The sequence below is a fragment of the Mytilus edulis genome, chromosome 1 (assembly GCF_963676685.1).
Source record: "Mytilus edulis chromosome 1, xbMytEdul2.2, whole genome shotgun sequence".
Taxonomy (NCBI): Eukaryota; Metazoa; Mollusca; class Bivalvia; order Mytilida; family Mytilidae; genus Mytilus; species Mytilus edulis.
This window is the reverse complement of record NC_092344.1, coordinates 118973628-119001105: the sequence shown is the minus strand read 5'-3', so window position 1 is coordinate 119001105 and position 27478 is coordinate 118973628. Positions and strand designations below refer to the sequence as shown.

Here is a 27478-nt window from a genome sequence, read left to right as displayed (position 1 = left end):
TGTAGAAAATGTTTTTATTTACACTTGCAATAGAGAAAATGCTAAATGTTTGTTTTACAAAATTGAGTTGCCTCCATTGCAGGTGTGAAATGAATTTTAGACGTAATAGTGTACACACTACCAATAGGCAGTTACGCGGCAGGGTCTTTCGACGACTTTTATCACACACTGTCATACAAACTATATGTTCGAAGCAAAGTTTACACATGATAAGATAATATGAAAAAAGTTTGTTCCTAGATTATTCTCCTTTAGAAGTTTCATCAAAATTTTCCACCAAATCTGAAAATGAAAATTTAAATAAGATTAGAAATGCAAATTATTCTTATCTGTATATATTAACTCAATGTCACAACAAACTATATATCAAATAAAATTTTTACATGAACGGTAACTGACAAATGACTGAAGGAGGCATCAACCAGAAAAAAACAAAGCTACTATCATAGCTGGGGCATTTTTTTAAAATGTAGTGAATCAAAATTTTACAATAACAGTAATAGAAGGATGCACCAATTGAAAACATATAACTATCATATCTGGGGCATTAAAAATATGAAGTGACAAGCTGATAATATAATTAAAAAAAAAATCAGACTTTTTACTCTTAATGGTTTGTCAATTGAGACCTAACTAATAAACTTTAAAGAGCGCATGATAGGCCTATGTTATGCATATTGAAATTATTTGGAGAATTAAATAAGATATTTCAAAGGATTTAATAGATGTTCACCAGTTATGACAATTCTGTATATTTTCCCCTAAAACATCATAGCAAACTCAATTTATGGTACAATATGTGAAAAATTAACTAAAATCTGACACAGAAAATAAAAGAAATTGTTCAATAGCTTGTAAAACTGTGACCTACCTGGCACACCATCATCATCGTCATCAATATCTTCTGTAGATGGTCGGTCACTTCCACCTGCTGTAAAACCAGAAAACAGAACACACAATACAAATATGTCCAACAAATATATTGTACAAACCTAATATAGCTTTTGCAGACAAGAATATTAAGAATGGTCGGATTTAGCTACTACAATTCAATTAGCTGATATTTCACTTATCAAATCTTACACAAAACAGTTTAATTTTGTAAGAAACACCATTTACATACAAAAGAAGGTACCCACTTGTAAATATGCAAGGTCTGCCTACTAATTCATATTAATTTCGGTTTTGTTTCCTTGAAACTTATTGACATATGTTTCTGTATGTTGTCAAAAGAGATTGTTTTTGTGTGTTTGAGTGCTCTCTTTGTACAATAACTAACATTAATGGGGTAACTCGAGAACAGTGTAAGTTATGCCACCCCAATTTGGAACTTGATGGTTAATAAGCAATCTGTATATGTTTCATAACATTTTGTTTGAGGCAAAGTGTGAAAACCAACTTTTGGACCTACAGACATATGTAAGAATAAGGTTTAACTTTGCACCCTCACTACTGGGTGTGGCTGAAAATTAAATTGAAATCAACCCTTACTAGAACTTTACAGAATTCCCTTAACACAGTGCAATAAACAGTGCCTATCATCTGTCAGTCTTTTAAATTGAATGTTGGTTCTGACACAAGACTATTTTAGAAAATTATCAGAAAATAAGAACATAATTGATAACTTCTTGAGAGTTCTGATTTTGAGTTAAAAAAAAAAAAAAAAGAGAAAGTAAGAGACCTGGACAGTAAATACAAATCAAGCTGGGTTGCTGGAAACCAAATATCTTTTTTGCATGGCCCAAAGAGTCAAATATAACTGGTGTCAATATGTAATTGTCACTTTTTTCTTATCAATAGCAAGTTTGATTACATGTATTGTGTATCTTGATTTAATAATTGTGACATTTTGTGACTAATATATATCTTTGGTATATTTCTGTATATCTTTATAACATTACTTTATATAATTGTGTGAATTAATTTTCTTGTATATAAATTGGATTAGTACCTCCAGCAACAGTAGAAGCAAGTTTTTTAAGACTACTTAAAGATTCTGCTCCTAACTGGTTCAAGATTCCGGGTAACATTTCTGCTATTTCTGAAATTAGGTAAAATATATAACATATTAGGAGATAATAAATATATAAAAAGTATATATAAGCAGTTTCAGAATGTCTTGCTTAAAAGTTTGAGATCAATAATGATACAAGTTAGCCATGAAATTTAATATACACATTAACAACATCAAATATTCACTATGTTTAAAATAGTGGAAGATAATCATAAAATTGAAATTGGAAACATTTCAGTTGCTACCTTAATCAAGTTTGTCAATAAATCTTTAAGTTGGCCCCTTTATCCGAAAAATTCATAATTTACATAATTTAAGGTCAAGTTACAGTAAATGTACTATGTCACAGATTACTTAAAATTTGCATACAACTTTGGCAAAAGATCTGTGACATTATATTCTATTGACATCCTTGACTTTAAGCTGTATTGATCCTCACTATCTATTATACTTACGTTTATTTTCAGCCTGGCCTGTAATGGCAAATGTGTTGGCTGCTAATGATGCTTGCACTTTTGGATTGTTAAAATGAATAACCATGCCATCTTCTTTAATCATATTAACCTGTTATACAGAAAACAGACACATGATACTGAATTCTGACCAATTTAACTATTTTTTGCTACTACTCCATTAATAGTGTTCAAAGTATGATAGCTGCTCAATTAACATGCATGTAAAATACACAAAAGTGTCACTACATTTTAGCAAAGCCTTATGTTCCAAAAAAACACACAAACTGTGATGTCTGAATTTTTTTTCTTTTTTGTTGAGAATAAATAAGGAAGTTACTTTTTTTTCTAAAATTGTTTCTCATTTCATTCTGGGGCCCTTAATAGATTAATGCACATGTTATACTCATTGTTGATGGTTATACAGTGACCTGTAATTGTTCACATCCTTGGCATTTGGTGTCTGGTAATATCTCATTGATAATCCATACATCTCCATATTTTCACATTAGAAACAGGCTTCAAATATTACTTTAAAAATAGACCACTTGAAAAATGAGCTTTTCATGCATTTTTTTTCTTATTTTCTAAGGTCTTTTGCGTACTGCAAAGAAAAAAACATGTTAATGTGATGTGCTGAAGGCTATAAAACGACCTATAAATAGTTTCTGTTTCTTGTTGCTATTTCAGTGAAACATACATACTACACATTCAACTCAATAGAAACGCACCTCTTCAATGCCTGGTATATTGCTAACTGACAGTTTCTTTAATGTGGTTTGTACTTTTTTACCATCTGTGGTAGCAGTTCTGTGGACAACCTTCTTCTTCCTACGGGCAGTTCCCTGAAATAAGACAAGTAATGATACCACCACGATAAGGATATTGATGGGCATCTATTTCATTGATAAATTTCTAGATAGGATGTTTAGAATGTTATGATCAATGATCTATATTTCTTGTATCTCAAAAGAAATGCTTTACCTTGGAAGATTAAGATATCAAGTCAGTACCATAGGGTTTGATTGCATTTCATTTCAGGCCCACACTTAAAAAAATTTTGGGATCCGCCACTGACATTGAGCAAATCAATCTGCCTTAAAATATACTTTAATTTTAGGAAAATGAATGATTGTCAGATTGATCCTGACAATTCATAAACAGGTGTTATTGAACATTGTTGAAAAGACTCATCTACAGAACATGCATAGGTTGTCTTCCTAAATCAAAAATAAAATAAATTAAACAGACAAAACACAGTTGGTTTTAAGTAATGTGTAAAGATTATTGTTTTTAATGAATTCAATCTAAGATTATTTTTCCATTTTTACAAGGAGGTTGTCATATGTGTCATCACCTTAACTGTACAAGTTCAGAGATTGTAAATGAACATACAAATATGAACTTGAAAAATAGGACTATATTTTATTAAACTATGTCATGTGTATGTATAAATCCCAACTCACCTTTCCACCAATCCTCACTTGTTCTTGAAGTTGCTTCAGTTTTTCTGGATTCATTGTAAAATGTGTTCTGAAAATAGATAAGCATTTTGCCAATGTAAAAAGTGGTAGGGTTTGAAATAAAGATTAGAGTGATCAGACAACACAAAACAAGAGATTTCTGAGTTAGTACATTGATTCTAGGAGAGCAACATGTACATTCTTAACAGTGCTTTATTGAAAAAGACCTAAAATAGTGTAAGGGTAGGTTTTTATTTATAGAACCACAAACATGTATATATATTTGTTTGGCAGTTAGACAATTGTTCCAATGAGATCTGAAAGATAATGCATATGGCAAAACTTTTCATGCAGAAGGTTATTAACTTTTATCCTGATGATATTTCAGGTATGGTTTCTCTAGGCAACATGTTGTCCTTTAACCTAATGTGTTGCGCAAAGACAGAAAATATCTAAATCCAAAGTTTATATTTATCACTTAAAATTTAAGCCTGTTTTGGGGTATAATACATATAAATGAGTATAGTACCCATTTATGAGGATCCTCCCCAACCTTAGTATTTGAACCCATCAAATCTTGCATTCTATGTCTGTATCTGGAAAAAAATATGTCTGTTTACGGTTTCCCGACCGACCCTACATGTATTTCGAGTGCCAATCCTAAGCATTTTATTTCCGTCGTAAAGTGAAAAATAAACTGATAAATGTAGTTGATCTGAGATCTTAAGGCATAAATTAAAGCTTTATCTAGAGTTCATATATGCAATACGATTACAAACATACGCTTTAAAGATCTGACACAACATCAATTAACAGTTGATTCCTTCTGAAACGTTATTATAACAAAAGCATTGTGTCATAGGAAACTCACAAGAAAGTACACACATTAAAGTCTTTAATTTGAGTAACAGGTCTGAACCAGTCACTTTTACCTAATCTATATTCATGTTTACGCTGAACAGTTCGTTACATATTTGAGTTAGTACTTGTAAGATTGTAAATTGCGTCACATTCAAATTTCTTGGCATTCTGTTGTGTTTCTATTAAAGGAATAGATACATTCCATAGTCTAGATAGAAAAGGGTGCAAATAACATAGAAATTCCCTTTCTGAGTCACAAATGTAACTTGTCAAAATGATCACTCCTTCTGATATTTGTCGACTTCGTACATCCCTTATAAGTCTCCACAGCTTTTATTTAAAAAATTTTCAAGGCGTCAATATCATTTTGACTAAAAATAAACAAATAATCTGTGTCAAAAAGTTGAAATACAAAACAGGACTATCGTTGTTTGCTTGAAATAAGCAGGGCGATACAAAGCTGTTTCAGAGACGATCTCATTGAGTTTGGTAAAAATTAATGTCTTAATCATTCAGCTTATTGTCTATGGAAAAAAGAAAGTTAAAAATAAAGGGAAATAGTGTAAAATTACGCACTTTTCCGGTCGTTTCAGACCCACGAGGTTGACAAATATGGCCGCTAACAAAAAAGGCTGAATACGTCACGGAAAACGGTGTTCTAACCTTTAATCTTTGTTTTAAAAAGAAATATTTAGAAAAAATTCTAACTATTTCACCATAAAAATATAAATGAAATAAAACAATAAAGTATGTATGTTTTTTTTCTCAAAAATGAATAACTGAATTTTGTTTTAGAGAGTAAGCACATAAACGTCACACACAGGTGTTCATTCTGTAAAGAAGGCGCGAAATACTCTCACACACTTTGCCTGTTCCTCTCTGTGCCGACAGTCATGACTGAAGTAGAATCTGCAAGCACAAGTGCTTCATCAGAAAAAGACAGGTGTGAAACAAGCAGCACTTAGTTAGCTGTTATATAAGTGTTGAATTTATAAACGGTTGTCCACAAATGTGCCTATTTTACTTTTTTTTTTATATATTTTACACTAACAGTTTTATGCCATTGACTCCATTACTTATTTGCTTTTGACATTTGGTTATACATTTCCATTCATTGAATACGAATATTCTAAATTAATAAATTATGAAGGCATCTGTGCCATACTGTGGTCAGAATATACAAAAACTTTTGTTGAAAGACTTAAGAATTTAAGAAATCTGAAATACCTTTGGCTTTGCTTATTTGGTAAATATATGTTCTACTGAGTTCTGTCTCTTTTTGTTGTTGATATAAACATGCTTATATTATAATACCTATTATAACCTTTTGGTTAATGTTCTTGTAAAATTTCCATACAAGATGCAGTGAGTGAAAGTAAGTTTAATTGAAAGATGAGTGAATAATCCAGGTATGGAAACTTAATTACGTCTAATTCGAACAATCTAAATCAAATAATAAAGATATAAGATAACAGTGTGAGCAGCACCAGGCGACTTGGGCAAAGAAGTCGCTTTCCCGACCGTCACTTGGCTTTCCCCGACCCCCAAAAGCGAAAACAAGTCGGCCTGTTCTTGACGATACTCGCTTTCAGTCGCTTCCGTCATCGGACATTTTCAATTTTTACCAAGTTGATGAAACAAATTTTTTATTGATAATTAAAGAAATTTAGACCTAAACGATTGATTATCTAAGAAAAGAGGTTGAAGGATTGTCTTTGCAGTGTGTAGCAGGTTATTTGATAAAAATACAACTTTTTATCACTTCATGGATTTCCGCAAGTTCCGGTGGTTGTTACTCGAAAACGTACATCAACCTAAATTTCGGCGGCAAAATAAGTTTGTTACTTCATTTAAACTTGATAAAAGTTGCCTCCAGTAAATGTTCAATCCATTTATTGCATTAAAAACGTCATGTTCCTTTCCAAATAACTTGTCAAACATCGTTTATTTTTGTAAATTTTCTTGCATTCGTCCGCCATTGACCGATTTCTAAACTACGGATCTGAACCGGACCAGCTATGACCGAAATCCGTACTTTGACGCACGGATGGAACAGCTGACAGAAGAATATTGATCCCATAGGGAAAAATTACGTATTCCACACACATTAAGAGACTTGGTTACATCTAATTGATTGGTGTATATAATTCCCTATATTTTTTATGGATTGTTTCAAAGTTGCTTAACTCTGAGACTATTAATTATATTATGGCCCAGCTTAATAACTTTTATATTTTTTTATGAGAAACACTGAATTTCATACACAAGATAGATTTGAATTAAATTGTAATTGATATATTATAATATCTTTTTAAAAAAATTTTTTTTAGTGCTAGATATAAATATTTAGTTTGTCGTTTCTCAAAACCTTAGTTAAACTTAAACAACTTTTAATTTGAAATGTATACTCAGATATGAATTGAATAATATAAAAAGAACATTATTTACATATGACCCTTTATACTAAAGTAAAATCCAAACATTGTAGCGCACCGCGCGAATGAGCACTTCTCTTTCAAATCTCACCACTTCTCCCTATAATTCTGAAGTAGTGTAAGCCCTGAAGCAGGTTTCACTCGCTTACAAATTTATTTACATTTTATACCTTAAGGCTATCCGGTTATATAAGCAGGCAAATTTCAGCCAAGTAATTACTGTTTTTTAAATTATAAAAACAAACCTATCTTTTCTTTCCAACTCAATTATATATTTTTTTTCTTTAAAGTAAATAAAGGTCAGATTTTATATTGCCTATGTCTATGAAAAGTTAGTTTGTGATTGGATCAGTATCGTAATGGTAATTCATTGATATTTGGTACATGTGAAAGTATATTTTCTATTTTTAATGTACATGTATGTGTGCAAGACATCTCATAAACAAGAAGATTATAAGGCCAAGTCTATTGACTGAAACTTTTTGCAAAGTTTACAGATTATCTCCCAAATAGGTTTTTAAAACCCATCCAACTGATTGTAGCCCACATGTTGTTAAGAAAAGTGACTATCCAAAAGTAGTTGTCTTTTATGCAATAAATTGCACTTCACAATATGAGGTATTATAATCAATTTGGGAGATCATCCCCAACCAGTTGCATGTTGAAGTCTGTGATAAGGTATTAAAGTTTAGATTATGGCAAGATTGTTTTATTTAAAATAATGATTGATGGAAACATAAGGCCATGTACATGTCAATACCACAAAATAAACTGAAGTACAGACAAACTCATGCTTCTAGTAAAGGGTTAAAAGCATTTCATGTGACAGGAAACAAAAAATCTTGTCTGGATTTTTTAATGTTCAAATTGACCAAAAATATTGTTCATACCTCAAAAACTACTCTTGAATACAGATGAGTACAAAAAATGTATGTGCATTTGAAGTTACACATGTATAAGGCTTCGCATCCACGAAATAGAACATTTTTATGTGCATTTTGTGTTCAGAAAGATAAAATCTTGTTAGATTTTGATGGGCAAGTTTCTGTTCATGCTGTTGGCAATAACCGTCAAACTTGTGCAGTTGCCAGTTTATTTATTTTTAAGACCTAGTATCACTTAGATTTATAAACAAATGATTTGGCGGGTTAACCATCAAACCAAGTGTTTTTTTACAGATTGAATAGGAAGATCTCGCCGACAGTTGAAATGTTGAAATTAGATATGTACAAAGCATATATTCAACCAGTATATTGATATGCATTTCTTTTTTTTAAGGATGGAGGCTGCAGCAGATGCAAGTAAGATTTTGTCACAAGGTAAAAGAAACTTGGTTTGTGGAGAAGTACCAGCTGCTGTTAATCAGTTCCAGGAAGCTTGTAAAATATTGTGAGTTGTATAAAACAAGGATGATTATTTAACTTATTGTCCATGATAGAAAAATCTTGTAATAATTTTAGTCATCATGGACAATAAGTAATAATTTTCATGTGCCTACTCTTGTTAAGAGACAGTATATACAAATAAAATTGATCACAATTAAATGGCCCAGAAATGATAAAATTGAAGATTATATAATACTGAAGAGCACAAGAAATCCTTTTCAATCTGTTATTGAACTTCTATATTTGGTAAGTTATACCTGTTTAAACAAGAATAGTGTACATAGAATACTGATTGTTTTTGTTATTTAATTAACGTTCGTTTTCTCTGTTCCTCGTTGGTCAAAATTACTGAAAACATATTTACATTTTAGAGCCAAAGCATATGGTGAAACAGCCAAAGAATGTGCAGAAGCCTATTTTTACTATGGCCAATCATTGCTAGACCTGGCAAGGATGGAAACAGGAGTGTTGGGCAATGCTTTACAAGGAGGTCAGTACAGTGGTAGATCTACTGCATGGTTATTTTGTAATGGGTATTCCTAGCATATTGATGTATTCTGTCCATATATATAATCATTTCACATCTGAGACCACATGTATATAGTCAATTTATTCATTTCACATTACTGGTACTTGGCACATTATAATTTAGACATTTATGATAGCAGTTATTCTGGCTGCAGTCCATTATTGAAGGTTTCATTTTTCATTTGAAATATTTGTAAAAGGTTCAAGAAACTGAATAACTCTACCAATTGTGTGCAGCCTGAAACCTCAATTTACATTTATTTCTGTGTACCTTGTTAATACTGGTATAAAGATCTGAATTCCTCATCCCATGTAATCATTTTAAAAAAGAATGTATCCCATATGTGCCTCGACTGGTAAAACACTTAGATGGCAAATTATGATGTGTTTTAGGGCAAGAAACTTATCAAAGGTGCATAGTTTTTTTTTAAATGTTTCAAAAAGAGTATGGTCAAGAACTTGTAGACATACTGCCAACACAATAAACGTGACTTATTATTCTGACAGATGTAATTAATAACCTTCCTGTTTAGAAGGAGCTCACTTACAGCTCTTCCGTTAAAGCATAAAAAGAAAATCTGTAATTACCACTAATGCCTGAATGATAGAATTATTGATAAAGTGCATGAAATAAAATATTTCGAGAAGTGGGGGAATTGCCTCCCCTGACTCACTGCAACAACGTATGATCTATTAACTTATCAGAAAATTATATACTATCATGTTATTCAATCCATCTTGTATGGGAAAGGATTTGTATAGGCACTGCCTTTTGTCCAATCCCTTTGTTTAAATGTACATTTTATATTTGAACAATAAAATATTTTAAATTGAATTGAATAAAATGCATATTATTGTGAGAGAAAGTTGTGCACCTTTAATGACTATCAATGAAGGACAAAGTTGATCAAACTATTACTGGATGATTGATTGGAAGTCTTTCATTATCTCCCTTAGTTCCTGAAGAGGAGGAAGATACTTCTAAAAGTGCTGACGAACAGTTTGAGAACGGAGACAAATTGGACGGTAAGGAATCATGAATCATATAGAAAACTTATGAAATGATTATAATTTTATAATAAAAAAAAAGAAAGAAGAATAAAAGCTAATTTCCTATTTGATATTGAACTCAAAATACACAAGTCTTTACTCAAAAAATACATAAGAATTTTAAGTCTTTACAGATAATGATAACTAAATTTTTGAATTTACCAAAGGAAATATCATAAAATAAACATTGCAAAATATAAATCTAGTTTCTAAATCTAAATATTAAATGTTATATTTTAAAGTTTTTTTTTTTATAAAAAGAGATTACTTTCACATGATTAATCCTTAATTTGAACACCTCAAATCTTTAGTTTACAGATTTTGTTAAAATGACAACAACAAAAAAAGAATAATATAAAAACTCAGAAACTCTTAATAGAAATCAACTGCTTTCTATTGTGATAAAATTTATTGTTGCCGACCATGGCCAGTGTAGATGGACTAAATGACATATTAAATTGGAGTTGGGGATTATTTCCCCTTGGATTTTATATTGAGGGCAAACTCAGTGATTATAGAACTATTTAGACCAAATTAAAATGTGGTATAAGCAGGTCAGATAAGAGATCCTTACTAGATAGTAGTCTAACAGACTTAAACATAACAATTATCTATAAATTCAATTTTAAAAGACCTTTTGACTTCAACTTAATTTTATTTTTGTGTCCAGTGGAAGAAAGAGAAAAACTGAGATTAGAAGTTTATGATGCTATGTCTGAAAAGGAAAAGGCAGAAAAATCTGAAAAAGAGCCTTCAAATGGAGAAAAAATGGAAACTAATGAGAAAGGAGATGCAAAAGAAACCAATGAGGAAAAAGATGTGAAAGAAACCAATGAGGAAAAAGATACGAAAAAAACAAAAGAGGAGACAAAAGATGACAAAGAAACAAAAGAGGAGAAAAAAGATGACAAAGAAACCAAGGAGGAGGGTGAAAAAGTGAACGGCACAGATGAGGAAATGAAAGGTTACAACACACAACGTTGTCATTTATTTGCATGCTTGTTGTCACTTCACCTTTACAATGTTTTTGTTGTTTTTAAACGCACCGCACCCTCACTGGCAATACATTTTGTACTTGACCTATGTTTTTATGTACAGTAACATGTGAAAATCAACCAATGAATCATTCCCTATAGAATTTAAAGAATAGAAGACATTGATACTTAAACTATTTATGTTCTCAGTACAGGATTCCTAAATTGTATTTACTCGTAATGGGACAGGGATATTTTAACTTAATCGGCACCCTTTTATACAAATAATTGTAAGACCCCCAAATTGTAACTGTTATATATAAAACTATCACATTTTAATGATGGTGAAAGCAAAATTTCTACCATGTAGTTGAAGTAAAATAAACTGAATGCCAAATGATCTGAAAAAAGGCATTATTTACTACAATATTGCAATATATTAAGTTCCCTATTGGAATGTTGAAACAAGAATAAAGTTATTAAAATTAAAGCAATGTTCACCCTTTAATTCTCAAAAGCTTGTAAGATTATACAAATATCTTCAATGAACTAGATTTTCATGATTGGTCAATTTGAAAGCCTCAAGTTGTTTGTGTTTGTCAGTCACATGGATACTTGAAATAGTCAACAAAAGGTACAAAAATCATTTCAGTTAGAAAGGAATACTGTAAACCAACTTAATTTCGCGAGCGATTTATTTTCGCGACTTTCGCAAGTAGAAAACGAACGCGAAATTAAAGCATTGCGAATATGTATAACTTGGATATTTCCTTATCAAACCACATCAAGTAAATTTAAGAAATTGCGAAATTAAATCGCCGCGAAATTGACTAGCTAGTGATAAACGCGAAATAAAGTATCCGCGAAAATAAGTTGGTTTACAGTAGTTGCATTTCATCATTTCTCAATCCATTGGATACATTTTCATATGTTTTATAACTTGTTTCAAAGCGTAGAAATTTTAGATTTCAGGAGCAATTGTGATTTACTTTCAGCACCTGTTAACATGATTCATTTTTGGAAGATAAAAACTTATTTATATTATGTTTAGTTATTAAGTTCCAATCTGCCTAAGAATCAGACAGTAGTCAAAACATGGCAAACAAAAAAAAAACACTTCAGTTTACACTTATTTAAGTACAAAATGTTTAATGGTTCATAAATCTAATAGTTGTTTCCTTTTCCTGTGATGGTATTTCAAGATATTTTAGGTCACCGTCACATTTACTAAAAAAATATTTACAAATTTGAAGAATACTAGTTCCTTTGATCTCAGTTCCTTTGTCATAATTTAATTATGTAGTCAAATTTTCTTGCTTTTCTCAGAATTTTCTATTGTGATGTCCTGCATAAGGCAACCATGCCTGATGATGTCACATAGAAAGGACTTGTCTTTTTGCAGCTTAATGGAAGGGAAAGATTAAAATTGTCTGAATATAATTTTAAAATCATTTAAGAAACACTTTCCACCACAAAATCTTGTGCCATACTTTTTTTATCCACTCACGACAGTTAAATTTTAAATACTTGAAACGCTTGGTAAACACTCAATAAATCAGACTTAACATGAAGAGTTCCCTTCTTTAATAATATCGTACACTCAAAATTAGTTTGTATATTGCTTAGTATTTGCCTCGTAGAAAAGTGTGTTGTCCTGCTTAATAATTTTGTTTATGTCTGACTTTGAAATAAGAAGTTATTTAATTCAAACCCAGGTTGCAATACAAATTTTCATTTTCTTCGCGGCTGTTTGTTTTGTAATTTAATGTAAAATAAACCAATTAAACAAAGATGTATTTTTATTTTGTTTTTTATTCCACCAATAAGCATGTACTTGAGTTTATTAACACATTGTCTCAAGGTTCTCATTTCAGTTCTTGCATCTTTCAGGTTATGAAAATTATTACTGCTATTGATAGAAATAAAAGTAACCTTAACTAGTATTTCTTTCCATTATTATACTTAACAAATTGTGATACTTGTGAATGTCCATTTTAAGATAAATGTAATAGCTTTGTAAGACAACCAAGGTTGAATCTAGGTAAATAAGAAAAGGTCAATATTTGTCTGCATATTTTATAAGGATTTGATGAAAAAATCAGAAAAAATATATTATGATAGAAACTACTTGAAATCTGAAAAGCAAGAACATTTTGCAGTGGCAAATTAAATGTAAAGAATTTCTTACTGTATGTTATCAGTAAGTGTTTTACATCTGTTGCTGGACGACTCTTCATGAAAAGGGGAATCCAGTTAAAAAATGCAATTGTATCAAGGAGGAAAGAAGTAAATAGTTTATATGTTAATCCGAGAACTTTTGGAGATCACAGTTTAAAAAATCAGAGAAGATTATGGCAAACCTTTGAAAGTTCAATATGACAAACAAGAGACCAGAATAACATCCTGAAACTCTAAACTGAAATGGATAAGCAAGTCACTGTCTATTGAAATAATATTAATCCCTGTTAATTTATATACTGTTTGTAGGAACTACAGTAGCCTTACTTTTGTAATTTGAAAAATATTTTATTTTCAGAAGGTGAGGAACAGGAAGGAGACACTGCAGAGGAGGGGGACACGGCGGAAGAGGGAGACACAGCAGAGGAGGGGGACACTGCAGAGGAAGGAGAGGAAGAGGCTGTTGAAGGAGAAGACACTGCAGAGGAAGGAGAGAAGAGTAAAGAGGTAGGTTACACTATGAAAATTAATTAACCAGGGGTGCCTTAATGATAAATTCATGGTAACACTTGAAAGAAAGGAAAGGAAAATAATGAATGAAAAAACAGGAAGAATTGAAGATATTCAAACTCATCAGTAGAAAATGAAGTTAATGCCATTGCAAAAAGATACTACAAAATAGTAAAAAACAAAACATAGAAAACAAGGCTTCAGCAACACAATCTAACAAAAACCATCTAATATGCTTCTAAAGGCTACACTTCTGCTCCACATGTTGCACCCACCATGTTGCTCATGTAAGTATTTACATGGTGGGTACTAAAGGAAGTTAACGAACATTTTTCGTATTTGAACATTGAATTAAATGGATATTGTAGAATTAATTTCTGTGACATCAATTCTTCCACCTTTATTTGTTGATTTTTATGAAAATTATAAATTATGGTCGCCTGGGGTCTTAAAAACAACCGCCCATGCCCTACATGCATGTCATTCTGGAACTGCCCAATTTGAAGATTCCAAGTTTCTGATAAGTTAGTGGAATCCACACACCATTGTCTTTTCATAAAATAATATCAGTGTAACATAATCAAACTCTTTAGTTTGATTGAATAAATTCTTTATATTAGCAGAAAGAAGAGGACCCAGATGATGTGTCTAACCTACAGCTGGCATGGGAAATGTTAGAATTGGCTAAAGTTATATATCTAAAGTAAGATATCACATATTTGTATAATAATTTGGTGCTTCTGTCATATTTTCTATTTGAATGAAAGGAAATAATTCATTACTTTCATAATAAAGGACTGTATTATCAGTTTTGGACTGGTTTGAAATTGATTTGCTTTAAAACCATCTCAATAATACAGAATATCATTGAAACAGATTAAAATACAAATTCTTTAAGAATTTTTTTCTACTTTACCAATTGCTCTAGGCAATACATGTATGCTGATCAGGGAACTGCATTGACATTGTGAAGCCAGCTTGGTATTTTGGGAGGGTGAATAGTTATAAAACCAATATTTGGTAACATATATTAGACATAATTTTCCCAAATAATATTATTTTTATGTTGAGGATATATCCGACTAGTAATGTCAACTATATATATGTTTGCTCAAAATCTTTAATCTGGTGTTTCAAATTTGCACTAATGGAAATACTTGAGTTTCCATCTTTATTGTGATGGAATGATAATTTGTTTAAACAGAATATTTATTATTTATGTTTTTCTTTATACAGAGAAGAAGATAAGGAAGCCAAATTAAAAGCTGCAGATTCTTATCTGAAACTTGGTGAAGTTAGCTTAGAAACTGGTAAATAGTATAGACTTATTGTGTTTGAATATATAATTCATATTTGTTAATTGATCATTACTTGTTTTTAAAAAATCATGATAATTTAGGAAACATTATAGAACTATGGAATTTTGTAGCAGAAAAAGATAAGTGCAAAAAATGCAACCAATGAACAATAATAAAATTGAGAATGGAAATGGGGAATGTGCCAAAGAGACAACAACCGGATTACCATATTCTTGACCTATCAAGTGAGGTTCAGCAATAAATTTTCAATTTTTTCATTAAGGTTATTGTAGAATATGGCTCAAACCACTTGTTAACAAAAATTATGCATAGTGATGGTATGCCAATGTGCCTCAATGCTCAAAGCAAGTAAAAGTAGAATCAATTTACCCCGAATGAAATGAATAAGCTGGAAAATAATGTATTGAATAGTGGTCAATAACTCTTGATTTATTTAAGGTTATATACTGTAGTCAAGGGTAAAATGTTTTAACAAGACTTGTTTTATTTCAGAACAATATGAACAATCAATATCAGATTTTAATGAATGTTTAAAAATACAGAAGACCGTATTGGAACCTCAGGACAGATCATTAGCAGAAACGTATCCTAAATTTTTGTTACTTTTGTCGAGCCTACGACTTTTATCGCAGAAAGCTCGACATAGGGATAGTGATCTGGCTGGGGCGGCTTTAGCCATCTTCTTAAAAGCTTTTTTTAGAAGGTGGAAGACCTGGATGCTTTATAGATGCCTCATGTTACGAAGTTTCTGTCAGTCACATGTCCAATGTCCTTGACCTCATTTTCATGGTTCAGTGATTACTTGAAAAAAAAGTTAAGATTTTTTGTAATGTTAAATTCTTTCTTATAAGAAATAGGATACCTATATTTGGTATGTGCGTGCCTTGCAAGGTCCTCATGCCTGTCAGACAGTTTTCACTTGACCTCGTCCTCATTTCATGGATCGGTGAACACGGTTAAATTTTGGTGGTCAAGTCCATATCTCAGATACTATAAGCAATAGATCTAGTATATTCGGTGTATGGAAGAACTGTAAGGTCTACATGTCCAAATGGTAGGTGTCATCTGACCTTGACCTCATTTTCATGGTTAGTGGTTATAGTTAGTCATATGAAACCTCGTATTAAAAAATAATTATGCATATGTTTTTTATAACTAAATGGATATAAAACTTGTGTACAATTACTTTTTTCTAAAGAATTTTTTTTAATTTGTCCACATTTGGAAGAAGTTTACTTTTTTTAATTGCTTGCTTCTATGAAGCAATTCGCTGACATATTTACTGTATGCAAGTGACCTTAGCGTGATCCTCTTGTTAAAATCCGTAGATCACAATATGCATGGTCCTGTCATTGAAATAACTATTATCTGAATGTTATACACGTGCTCAGTATCCATGCTTCTTTGTTGATTGTTTACTATAAGGTGACACTCAGTAAACTAAAGCTTGAAAACATGACAATTAAGTAGCTGCCAAATTTTCACTTCATAACAGACAAGAGTGAGAAAAAAATTGATGTTTATACGATATGTTTTTCTTGTACTGTATGCAATAGGTCTCCTATATTTGGTGTATGGAATGATTGTAAGTTGTACATGTCTAGCCAACAAATGTCATCTGACCTTGACTTCATTTTCATGGTTCAGTGGTCAAAGTTAGTTTATATATATTTTGTGTATGGAAATATTTGATGATCTATATGTCAGTCGCCCAGGCTTTATAAGGAAGAATTATTAGATGTGCATGTCTGCCTGGCATGGTTCATCTGACCTTGACCTCATTTTCATGGTTCATTGGTCAATGTTTAGTTTTCTTGGTTAATGTAGTTTATGTGACAGTTTTAATAAAACCTATATATTTAGGACTATCAACATAATATCAACGATTAGTAAGAAAGGCGAGACATTTCAGCGTGTTACAAACACATCCAGTTCTTTAGTATGTTTTCTTAAAGTATGGAAACATTCTTGTATTGCATTAGCAGTTCTTCTTCTTTTCCTTAACATAACCAGATATTACCAGTTAGGATTAGCATACTGTTTTCACAAACTTTACGATGAATCAATAGACAGTTACAGAGCAGCAATCAAAGTTTTGGAAGATAGGATAGGTAAATATTCTTTTTCTACACTGGATTTATCTAGCTAGGTATATCATTTACATGTTAAAAAGGGAGATAACGTTGCCAATGGATTCATTGTTTTAAATAAAACAAGAAATATGTCATTTAATTAGACACTATTTGCCTGATTTACTGCAGCAAAAACGTGAATACATATGGCAAATATGTAAACTTGGGTCTTCCCTTTAATAAATTGTTTTGAAAATTTGAATTATCAGAAGAATTATTGCTGCAAAGTTTGAAAGGACTCCCAGTTGAATATTAACAGTATTCAACATGGTAAACATCCATCAGTCAACATGTTGTATTTGTTTTCTTCTACTTAATTTGCATTCTCATGAGATAACGATTGTGTGTAAACTTAGAAGATTAAATGCATCATGGTGTAACCTCATTGTTCTAACTGATGTTTAAACTTTATATCTTATTTTAGCAAAATTAACAGACATTGTGAAAGGTGGTGGGGATGAAAAAGAAACTGCAGATTCTAAAGGTATGTCAGTCATTGGCTTGGTTGAAACAAACTTATGACTTAAAATGAACAGAAATACTGTGAATACAAAATAAAAATAGGAAAGTGAAACCTGAACAATAACTATTCATTCAACATAAATGGGAAACTATTGAATTGGCTTATCATTTGAAATCAGTTGTTGAAAAACCATGCATGACTTGTCCAGCTTGCCCCAAAATCTGACAAATTATTTCTTTTCAACCGTTATGGGTAGGTTCTAAAAACAATTGTCCGTCATGTTGATTTTTGTATAGTATTGAATTTTGATATTTCTCTACACCTATAATATAATGCCTGAATTATAAAATTGAGTTAAATACATTTTTTGCCTTTAGAAAGTTCTTGTTAGTGATCACAAATATTTCCCTAAACATGATCCAAATATTTCCCTAAACATGATCTTAAGTGTACAGTTCCTTATTTGGGCACCTTTTTAAGCTGTGCAAGATTGTTATGCGTTAAGTTTTTATAATAATTGTGAATTATTTGTGATTTCTCTAGCAGCAATGTCTATTTTGTAGATGATCCTAAAAAATTAGCAGAAAATGAAATCAAAGAAATCAATGAATTACTTCCTGACATGAGGCAAAAGGTGAGTACTGTCAATTCAATTATTGCGTGAATTTATTATTGCGATTTTGTCATTCACGACTTTAATGCAATTTTAATTTTTACAATTTTAAGAAAAATCCTATCAAATTTTTAAAATGCGAGTTTAAATTATTGCTTTTACAACTCATTTTTTGCAATAATAAAAACCTCGCAATAATTTCTGAATTTACAGTAACTGATCCAAATTCTGTAGATTGGGGTGCACAATTTCGCTGTTTTATGATTTTGAGGTACAAAAACTTCAAAAGATGGCTGAAATGGAAGAAATATGCCGGTTAATTATATTTTTGTACCAACTAATGAACTATGATTATTTTCAAACTTGGACAAAATTTCGGCACTTCCTGCAAAGGACCTAAAAACGGACTAGGATTTTCAGTGAATTTCCTGAATGAAAAACATGATTTCAAAGAAATATTTCTTGGTAATTCTTTGACTGATTGCTGTATAAATTTCAGTTCTTTAACCTTTGAAATGTCTGCTATCATCTATAATGAAATTAATTTGATATAAAACATTGTTTAAACCTGCAGTTATTTGGTTTTAAATGGATTTGTAAAACGGCAAATATGTGTACCCTTTTGACAAAACATCAGGAAATTTCAAATCGTCTTTAATCTAACTTTTCAGATGATTTTATTTTAAAGAAACACATTTTCAAGCTAAGAATACTTTGCTTTTGATGTTATAGAAATATCAGTATACTTCAAAAGCATATAGTGCAGAAAACATGGAAACATGTGGCAAAAGGAAAACCCCACTCTAATATCTTTTGCTTTTTTAAAATATCAACCAATTGGGTGGAATGCAGCCTTTCTGTAAATATGTTTCTTTGGCCAACTAGTATCTTGTCCTTAAAATTCAAAAGGGAGTTGGAAAGCTCAGATCAGACAGCTTTCTTGCTTTTCTTTTTAAAAATCTAATTTTTTTGCCCCACCTACTTGTGTTTCCTGGTCTATGCGTCCGTTCATCTGTTCGTCCCGCTTCAGGTTAAAAGTTTTTGTTTATAAAGTTTTAGTCAAGGTAGTTTTTTATGAAGTTGGAAGTCCAATCAACTTGAAACTTAGTACACATGTTCCTTATGAAATGATCTTTCTAAATTTAATGCCAAATAAGAGTTTTAACCCCAATTTCACAAACCACTGAACATAGAAAATGATGATGAAAGTGGGGCATCCGTGTATTGGGGACACATTCTTGTTCATTATGAAGAGATAAATATCAAGTTCAGATCTCATGATAGTATCAAAAGAAAAACCATTATTCAAATGATATTGCTACACCATAATATTTTACATAATAGAAAAAAAAATATTTTGACAATGACCATTGTACTGTTTTACAGGGCTTTCCCTTGAAATTGAAGTAGAAGACTCGATGAAAATTATAGGCGGCCGTAGCATGCGTTCGGCAGCCGGACGTCCACCAAGCTTACAGCAGAGGGTCTGGGGCCGCTGAAGGCCCCCAGATGCTCTGGCACAAATAGAGCAAATTCCTGCATTCTCTCAATCTCCTGGCACCTAATTTCATCTTTTAAATAACCATTTTTTGTCGAGCCTGCAACTTTTGTTGCAGAAAGCTCGACATAGGGATAGTGATCCTACGGCGGCGGTGTTAGCTCACTTCTTAAAAGCTTTTTATTTTAGAAGGTGGAAGACCTGGATGCTTCATACTTTGTATATAGATGCTTCATGTTACGAAGTCTGTCAGTCACATGTCCAATGTCCTTGACCTCATTTTCATGGTTCAGTGATCACTTGAAAAAAAAGTTCAAATTTTTTGTAATGTTGAATTCTCTCTTATTATAAGTAATAGGATAACTATATTTGATATGTACGTACCTTGCAAGGTCCTCATGTCTGTCAGACAGTTTTCACTTGACCTCTACCTCATTTCATGGATCAGTGAACAAGGTTAAGTTTTGGTGGTCAAGTCCATATCTCAGATACTATAAGCATATAAGCAATAGGGCTAGTATATTCAGTGTATGGAAGGACTGTAAGGTGTACATGTCCAACTGGCAGGTGTCATCTGACCTTGACCTCATTTTCATGGTTCAGTGGTTTTAGTTAAATTTTTGTGTTTTGGTCTGTTTTTCTCGTACTATATGCAATAGGGCTACTATATTTGTTGTTTGGAATGATTGTAAGGTGTACATGTCTAGCGGGCAGATGTCATGTGACCTTGACCTCATATTCATGGTTCAGTGGTCAAACTTAAGTTTTTGAGTTTTGGTCTTTTTATATAGATGCCAACTATTACGATTTTTCCGATTTTGCGATATAAACTACGCTATTACGGTCAAAGTCGAATAGTTACGGATTCCCAATCATCGACGTTCAATTTTGTAATACGCGGATTTTTATCATTACTTTTCCGTCCGGGTCCAGTATTTAGGAAACGCCAATCTAATGCTTCCGGTTTCTCGGGAGTTATCAACCTATTGTTGGGTAACTAATTGACTTCCGAAGAGTCAAACTTGCATTTTATTAAGTAGCTTTTTCCCTTTCTCTACTTCTCCTTGACAAAACAAAAATGTTTGAGTCGAGAACATCTGAACAATTAATGAATGGAATACATACTACAGACAACATGTTAAATGACAAATTTTAGTGTACATCACTTTGCAACCACTCGTCAGTAATTTTGATTGGTAAATGCACGTTTATAAATGATTACTGAAAACTTTTCAAAAATACGGAAAATTTGATAGTTTGTTACTGATTGTGTCAATATGTTTTTATCTAAAACTATATGCCATAGGTCAATTATATTTGGTGTATGGAAATATTTTATGATCTTTATGTCAGTTGCGCAGGTTTTATTTGACCGTGACCTCATTTTCACAGTTCATTGCACAGTTAAGTTTCTGTGTTTTGGTCTATTTTTCTTAAACTTTAAGTAATGGCTCAACTATATATGTTTTATAGAAGCATTGTTAGCTGTACATGTCTGCCTGGCATGGTTTATATGACCTTGACCTAATTTTCAAGGTTCATTGGTCTTTGTTTAGTTATCTTGGTTAATGTTAAGTTTATGTGACAGTTGTAATAAAGCTTAGCTTTATACTTTGGACTATCAACATAATATCAATGATTAGTATAGAAGGCGAGAAATTTCAGTGTGTGCACTCTTGTTTATGTATGAAATTAAAGAAAGAAAAAAAAATCTCAAAGAAATTTCATTTTTGTCGAGCCTTCAACTTTAGTCGAAAAAGCGAGACATAGCGATCCTACATTCCGTCGGCGGCGTCCACAAATATTCACTCTGTGGTTAAAGTTTTTGAAATTTTAATAACTTTCTTAAACTATCCTTGATTTGTACGAAACTTTGACAGAAGCTTTTTTATGATCAGGAGATAGTATCCAGAAGTAAATTTTGTAAAAATAAAATTCCATTTTTTCCGTATTTTACTTATAAATGGACTTAGTTTTTTCTGCCAGGAAACATTACATTCACTCTGTGGTTAAAGTTTTTAAAATTTAAATAACTTTCTTAAACTATCCTGGAAATGTACAAAACTTGGCCAGAAGCTTGTATATGATCAGGAGATAGTATCCAGAAGTAAATTTTGTAAAAATAAAATTCCATTTTTTCTGTTTTTTACTTATAAATGGACTCAGTTTTTCTGCCAGGAAACATTACATTCACTCTGTGGTTAAAGTTTTTAAAATTTTAATAACTTTCTTAAACTACCCTGGAATTGTAAGAAACTTGGCCAGCAGCTTGTTTATGATCAGAAGATAGTATCCAGATGTAAATTTTGTAAAAATAAAATTCCATTTTTCCCATATTTTACTTATAAATGGACTTAGTTTTTCTTCCAGTTAACATTACAGTCTGCAGTTAAAGTATTTAAAACATTTTTAAGATTCTTAAACTAGCCTGGATTTTTACCAAACTTGGACAGAAGCTTCTGACAATCAAAAGATAGTATTGAGAGGAATAATTTTATTGATTTTTTTCATCATTTTTGATGAGTGTGTGATTAACAGCAAAAGTAGGCAAGACACTGGGTTCCGCGGAACCCTTACAAATTTTTTTTAATGTTATAGTTTTTTTATTTTCATTACCTTATAAATGCTTAAAATTCATTTACTTTTACAGCTCTTCTATAAAAGCATGCAAAACAAAACTTTGATCAACTTGCTTGCTACGTTTGCTTGGATGTTTGCAAACAATAGAGAGGCAGAGTTTCAATATATACTGGGATTTGATTGGACATGCATTGACGTTAATGTTTATTGCCCAATCAAATTCCAGTAAATAGTAAACAAACTACCTACCTGTTGTTTACAAACATCCAAACAAATATAGCAAGCAAGTTAATCAATGGTTTGTGTTGCATGCTTTTATAGAAGAGCTGTAAAGGAGTTTTATTTATATAATAATCCGGTTTGTTAGAAATCTTGATCGATTTATTTTGCATAACTACATGCATTTGTAAACACCACGTGGGCTTTGAAAAATGAACTTCAAAAGATACTGTTTTCCAGATTCTGAACAATATGATCTACTACACTTTCTTTAATTTGACTGATATTATTTCATAACATAAGATTTTCATCCTATCCGATTGTTTTCAAGTTTTAAAAGCCCCAAAAAAAGCCAACAAGTTCAGACCATCAGAACGTCTCTATTGTTATCGTTCAATGACCACCGGAACGTCTCTCTTGTTATCTTTGAAAAGAAACGATGCATTCTAACATTAAATAGACAACCAATCAGCTCTGAATTCATGTGAACTATATTTATCCCAAGGTAAACACTGACTTTTCATCCTTGTTTATCGTGACCGCGACTTTGTGACAATATGTCTATAAGCTGCCTGTAAACATTTGAAAAAGATAGTTTTTCTTTTTGAATTTGTATTTTTGTCAGTGAAGTAGCCGGCACTTAAAGCCACTGTAAACGGCGGATTTCCACCGACTACCAGCTTCAATGGAAAGCCCTAGTTTTAAGTGGCATGTAGTTAAGACTTTTTTTTTATTTAAACAATTAAAATGTTTGTCATTTCTCTAAAGCTTCATATATCTAAAAGAAAACCCATCTATTGCTAACTTTTTATGTTAATAGATTGAAGATTCAGAAGAAGAAAAGAAGAATTATGAACAGTTAAAAGCCATGGCAAAGGAAGCTTGTGGATTTGTAAGTATATATTTTTTTTGATGAAGTAATGCTTTAGCAATTTAACAGTAAACAAAAATTCAGCATCAAAATTTGCAAACGTTTACACGATCCTGTGTTTTTTTGTTACAAATACCATTCTTTTGTTGTGGCAAATATGTCTAAAAAGTTGGGTTTTTTTTAACGTGACTTATATATTTTATTGCACTTTATTGCTGTTAACAATTTACTTAGTGTACAGCATTGCACTAAGTATCCCTGAAATATTCTAATATATATTTCTAAAAAGTTGTATTGTTAGCTTCTAGGTTTTTAAGCATTAGTTTTGTTCTGAGAAATGATTTTAACTGCTATATTATTTTACAGGGATCATCATCAGAAACTACAGAATCGGAACAAAAAACAGACAGTAAGGTATGTGTGTTCAGTAGAAACTGGCAAATTGAATTAATCAATCTGTGATGATAAAAACGGGAACCATTGCAGAGGATTATAGATGTTGTAATATCTAGACCTGGGTTTCCATTCTAGAAGATTCTATATCTTGTCTTCTGTCACTAACTAGTTGATAATCTTGAAATTTAGTAATCTATTTGTATAACACTTTCTGACAAACTTATCGACCTTGATACCTTTGATCTTGCTTTGTATTCTAAAGTATCTGTCTGGCATATGTCCATTGTCTTTAACCTCAGTTTCATGGTTCAGTGACTACTAAACAAAAAGTTTAATCCAAAATTTATTTTTATGCACCACCTAGAGGGTTATATGTTTTCTGTTCCGTCTGTGCGTCAGTCTGTCCCGCTTCAGGTTTAAGTTTTTGATGAAGTTGAAGTCCAATCAACTTGAAACGTAGTTCACATGTTCCTTATGATATGATCTTTCTAATTTTAAGCCAAATTGGACTTTTGATCCCCAATTTCACAGTCCACTGAACATAGAAATTGAAAGTGTGACTTTCAGGTTAAAGTTTTTGGGCAAGGTAGTTTTAGATGAAGTTGAAGTCCAATCAACTTGAAATATGTTCCCTATGGTATGATCTTTCTAATTTTATTGCCAAATAAGATTCTTTTACCCAATTTCACGGTCCATTAAACATGGAAAATGATAGTGCGAGTGGGCATCTGTGTACTTTGGACACATTCTTGTTTTATGTGTAATAGAACAGTTATTTTGTACACAATCATAATGAATTGCATGTCATACACTGGTTTGTTGGACTTTAAAAAAGGAACCACGAAAAAATTACAGTTTTCATTGCTTCGATTATTTCTTGCTATAAGCAATTAATCAACTTAATTTGGTGTATGGAATGATTACATGATATACCTGTCCATCAGACGTCTCACCTTGACATCATTTCAAGTTTTGTTTGTCATCCTAAGTTTATAGATATAATTGACAAAGAAATATTTTTATTTAGTTATTTAGATAATAATCTTATGATCTGTATTTGCTACATCCTTCTTAAATATAATCTGAGGGTGTGATGTTATTACTCGACAAGTAACTAAATGGGTAAAATACTTCTTTTTTTACAGCCAGCAAGTAATATCGGTCATTTGATCAGAAGAAAGGTGAGTTCTTTACTTTAGAACATTTCACTATAAGGCTTTTATTTTATAAGCTGGGCCATAATATAATTAATAGTCTCGAGTTGAGCAACTTTGAAACAATCCATAAAAAATATAAGGAATTATATACACCAATCAATTAGATGTAACCGAAAGTCTCTTAATGTGTGTGGAATACATAATTTTTCCCTTTGGTATCAATAGTCTTCTGTCAGCTGTTCCATCCGTGCGTCCGTACTAATTATTGTAAAAGTACGGATTTCGGTCATAGCTGGTCCGGTTCAGATCCGTAGTTTAGAAAGAGGTCAATGGCGGACGAATGCAAGAAAATTTACAAAAATAAACGATGTTTGACGAGTTATTTGGAAAGGAACATGACGTTTTTAATGCAATAAATGGATTAAACATTTACTGGAGGCAACTTTTATCACGTTTAGATGAAGTAACAAACTTATTTTGCCGCCGAAATTTAGGTTGATGTACGTTTTCGAGTAACAAACACAGGAACTTGATGAAATGTACGAAGTGATAAAAAGTTGTATTTTATCAAATAACCTGCAACACACTGCAAAGACAATGCTTCAACCTCTTTTCTTAAGATAATGAATCGTTTATGTCTAAATTTCTTTCATTATCAATAAAAAATTGATGTTTCATCAACTTGGTAAAAATTGAAAATGTCCGATGACGGAAGCGACTGAAAGGGAGTATCGTCAAGAACAGGACGACTTGTTTTCGCTTTTGGAGGTTGGGGAAAGCAAAGTCGCCTGGTAGCGTGAGCCCTGATATTTGGTCTGATTATTTAGCCTGAAATGTTTAAGATTTGTCAATTCAGTAAAATAAACTGTTAATATTGTGTTATAGAGAAAACCAGATGAGGATGAAGAAAAAGAACAGGACACAAAGAAAACGAAGCAGGATGGAGCAGGTGATGCTACAGTTAACGGAACCAACGGAGTAATGGTAAATCATGATGGCAATTAATTCATAACTCTTAGAGTTGGCTATTGTTATTATTAGCCATTACTTTTAGAGTTATGAACCAATAAACAGGGTGTTTAATAATAAACTCTGAAGATGATCATGATGTTGGCCATTACTTCAGGGTTGTTTATATAAATTCATAGAGTAGTACATTCATATAATCTTTGACCTATAGTCATTCCAATCTGGTCAGATGATGATGGATTGGTGAAGTTTAAAAACTTTAATTTATAGATGTATTCTGCACTTTGTAGCTTGCCTGACCAAAAAAGGCTTAGTGAGCTATTCTCAACACATGGCGACTGTCAGTCTATAAGTAAATTTTTTACCTATTTGCATTATGTTTTCTGGTCTGTCTCACTTCAGGTTAATGTTTTTGGTCTCAAAACTTAGTACACATAGTTCTGGTCTTTCTAATTTTAATGCCAAATTAGAGATTCCCTAATTTCCATGGAGATTATTTGGCCCTGCCCCCTCACTCATGGTCTATTGACTGAAACTATTGCTTAGTTTCCATGTATTTGTGATTAGGTCTCTTTATGGGGAACCACTAGTGGTAGGTCAATGATATTTGGTATGCATTGGCATATCTTATTTCCATGGAGATTATTTGGCTACACCCCATTTATATTCATGGTCAATTGACTAAGAATTTTCCTCAGTTTACATGTATTGGTTTGTTTAAGATGAACTGCTAATGTTGTCAATGATATTTGGTATGCAAATTAATTGGCATTTGCAAGTTTTGTTTTAATGGAAATTATATAGCCCCTACATGTTGGTTAATTGACTTTGAAACCTTTACATAGTTTACAGGTGTTGGTGTTTATGTTTGTTTAAAGGGAAGAACTTATAATAAGTCAATGGTATTTGGTATGCAGTAAACTTTCACTCCTGTCACTTAAGCCTGAATGGGACTTAAAATGTTTGCTAGAAATAAAGGCTGACTTGAATAAAACATGTTCTTGATGGGCAATATTCATTATTTTCTATCTGTATTTTACAGGAAGTGGACAAGAAAAAAGGTGAAGGAGATGTACCCCCACCAAAGGAGGCAGTTGCTTCATGAACAACATCTCAGGAACAATTAAGTGCTATATCGTGATCAATCTACACAATTTTTGTATTTAATGATCTTTATATATTTATATTTAAAAAAATGTTAAGTACTAAAGATTACTGGTGCTAAAGTTGAACAGTGACAATTATCGTACAATCATGTAACTTATTTTCTATTTTGATTGAAATCTGTTCCAATATACTATGAGATCATCCTGTCAGTTCAAACATTCTCATGTTTCAGTACATTGTATCTGCCATGTTGTCTCATTACTGTAGTGCTCTCATCATGATGAGATTAAACTCATAAATCATC

At 31.7% G+C, this 27478-nt stretch overlaps 2 protein-coding genes across 10 annotated transcripts; one reads left to right on the top strand and one right to left on the bottom strand.

Moving 5' to 3' along the window:
• On the bottom strand, nt 1-5475 carry LOC139503438 (transcription factor BTF3 homolog 4-like). Of its 2 annotated transcripts, none has more exons than XM_071293224.1 (7): nt 5367-5475; nt 3933-3999; nt 3198-3311; nt 2470-2578; nt 1952-2041; nt 872-931; nt 1-282 (listed from the first exon to the last, which is right to left on the bottom strand). In XM_071293224.1, exons 2-7 carry the CDS (start codon nt 3984-3986, stop codon nt 242-244), a joined length of 468 nt encoding a protein of 155 aa, XP_071149325.1. In that variant the 5' UTR covers nt 3987-3999; nt 5367-5475; the 3' UTR covers nt 1-241. The 2 variants fall into 2 exon arrangements, with proteins under 2 accessions (XP_071149325.1, XP_071149321.1); XM_071293220.1 differs by having other exon boundaries at nt 872-941; nt 1953-2041.
• A 101-nt stretch (nt 5476-5576) lies between these two features.
• Nucleotides 5577-27478, top strand: LOC139503286 (histone-binding protein N1/N2-like). 8 transcript variants are annotated; one of them, XM_071293099.1, is made up of 17 exons: nt 5577-5733; nt 8504-8614; nt 8982-9100; nt 10096-10164; nt 10859-11152; nt 13702-13847; nt 14474-14553; nt 15087-15160; nt 15662-15752; nt 17183-17280; nt 17726-17785; nt 18328-18398; nt 23495-23566; nt 23912-23959; nt 25087-25122; nt 25984-26047; nt 27110-27478. In XM_071293099.1, the coding sequence occupies exons 1-17, from the start codon at nt 5684-5686 to the stop codon at nt 27130-27132; spliced, it is 1506 nt and encodes a 501-aa protein (XP_071149200.1). In that variant the 5' UTR covers nt 5577-5683; the 3' UTR covers nt 27133-27478. The 8 variants fall into 8 exon arrangements, with proteins under 8 accessions (XP_071149200.1, XP_071149169.1, XP_071149185.1 ...); XM_071293068.1 differs by having other exon boundaries at nt 25984-26082; XM_071293084.1 differs by having other exon boundaries at nt 14471-14553.

Coding starts and splice junctions, on each gene's coding strand:
- LOC139503438 (XM_071293220.1), bottom strand. CDS start 3,986: ATGAATCCAGAAAAACTGAAGCAACTTCAAGAACAAGTGAGGATTGGT. Junction 2,579..3,197: donor ATATACCAGGCATTGAAGAG/GTGCGTTTCTAT, acceptor TCTGTATAACAG/GTTAATATGATTAAAGAAGA. Junction 2,042..2,469: donor AGGCCAGGCTGAAAATAAAC/GTAAGTATAATA, acceptor ACCTAATTTCAG/AAATAGCAGAAATGTTACCC.
- LOC139503286 (XM_071293050.1), top strand. CDS start 5,684: ATGACTGAAGTAGAATCTGCAAGCACAAGTGCTTCATCAGAAAAAGAC. Junction 15,753..17,182: donor GACAGATCATTAGCAGAAAC/GTATCCTAAATT, acceptor TAACATAACCAG/ATATTACCAGTTAGGATTAG. Junction 23,960..25,086: donor AACAAAAAACAGACAGTAAG/GTATGTGTGTTC, acceptor CTTTTTTTACAG/CCAGCAAGTAATATCGGTCA.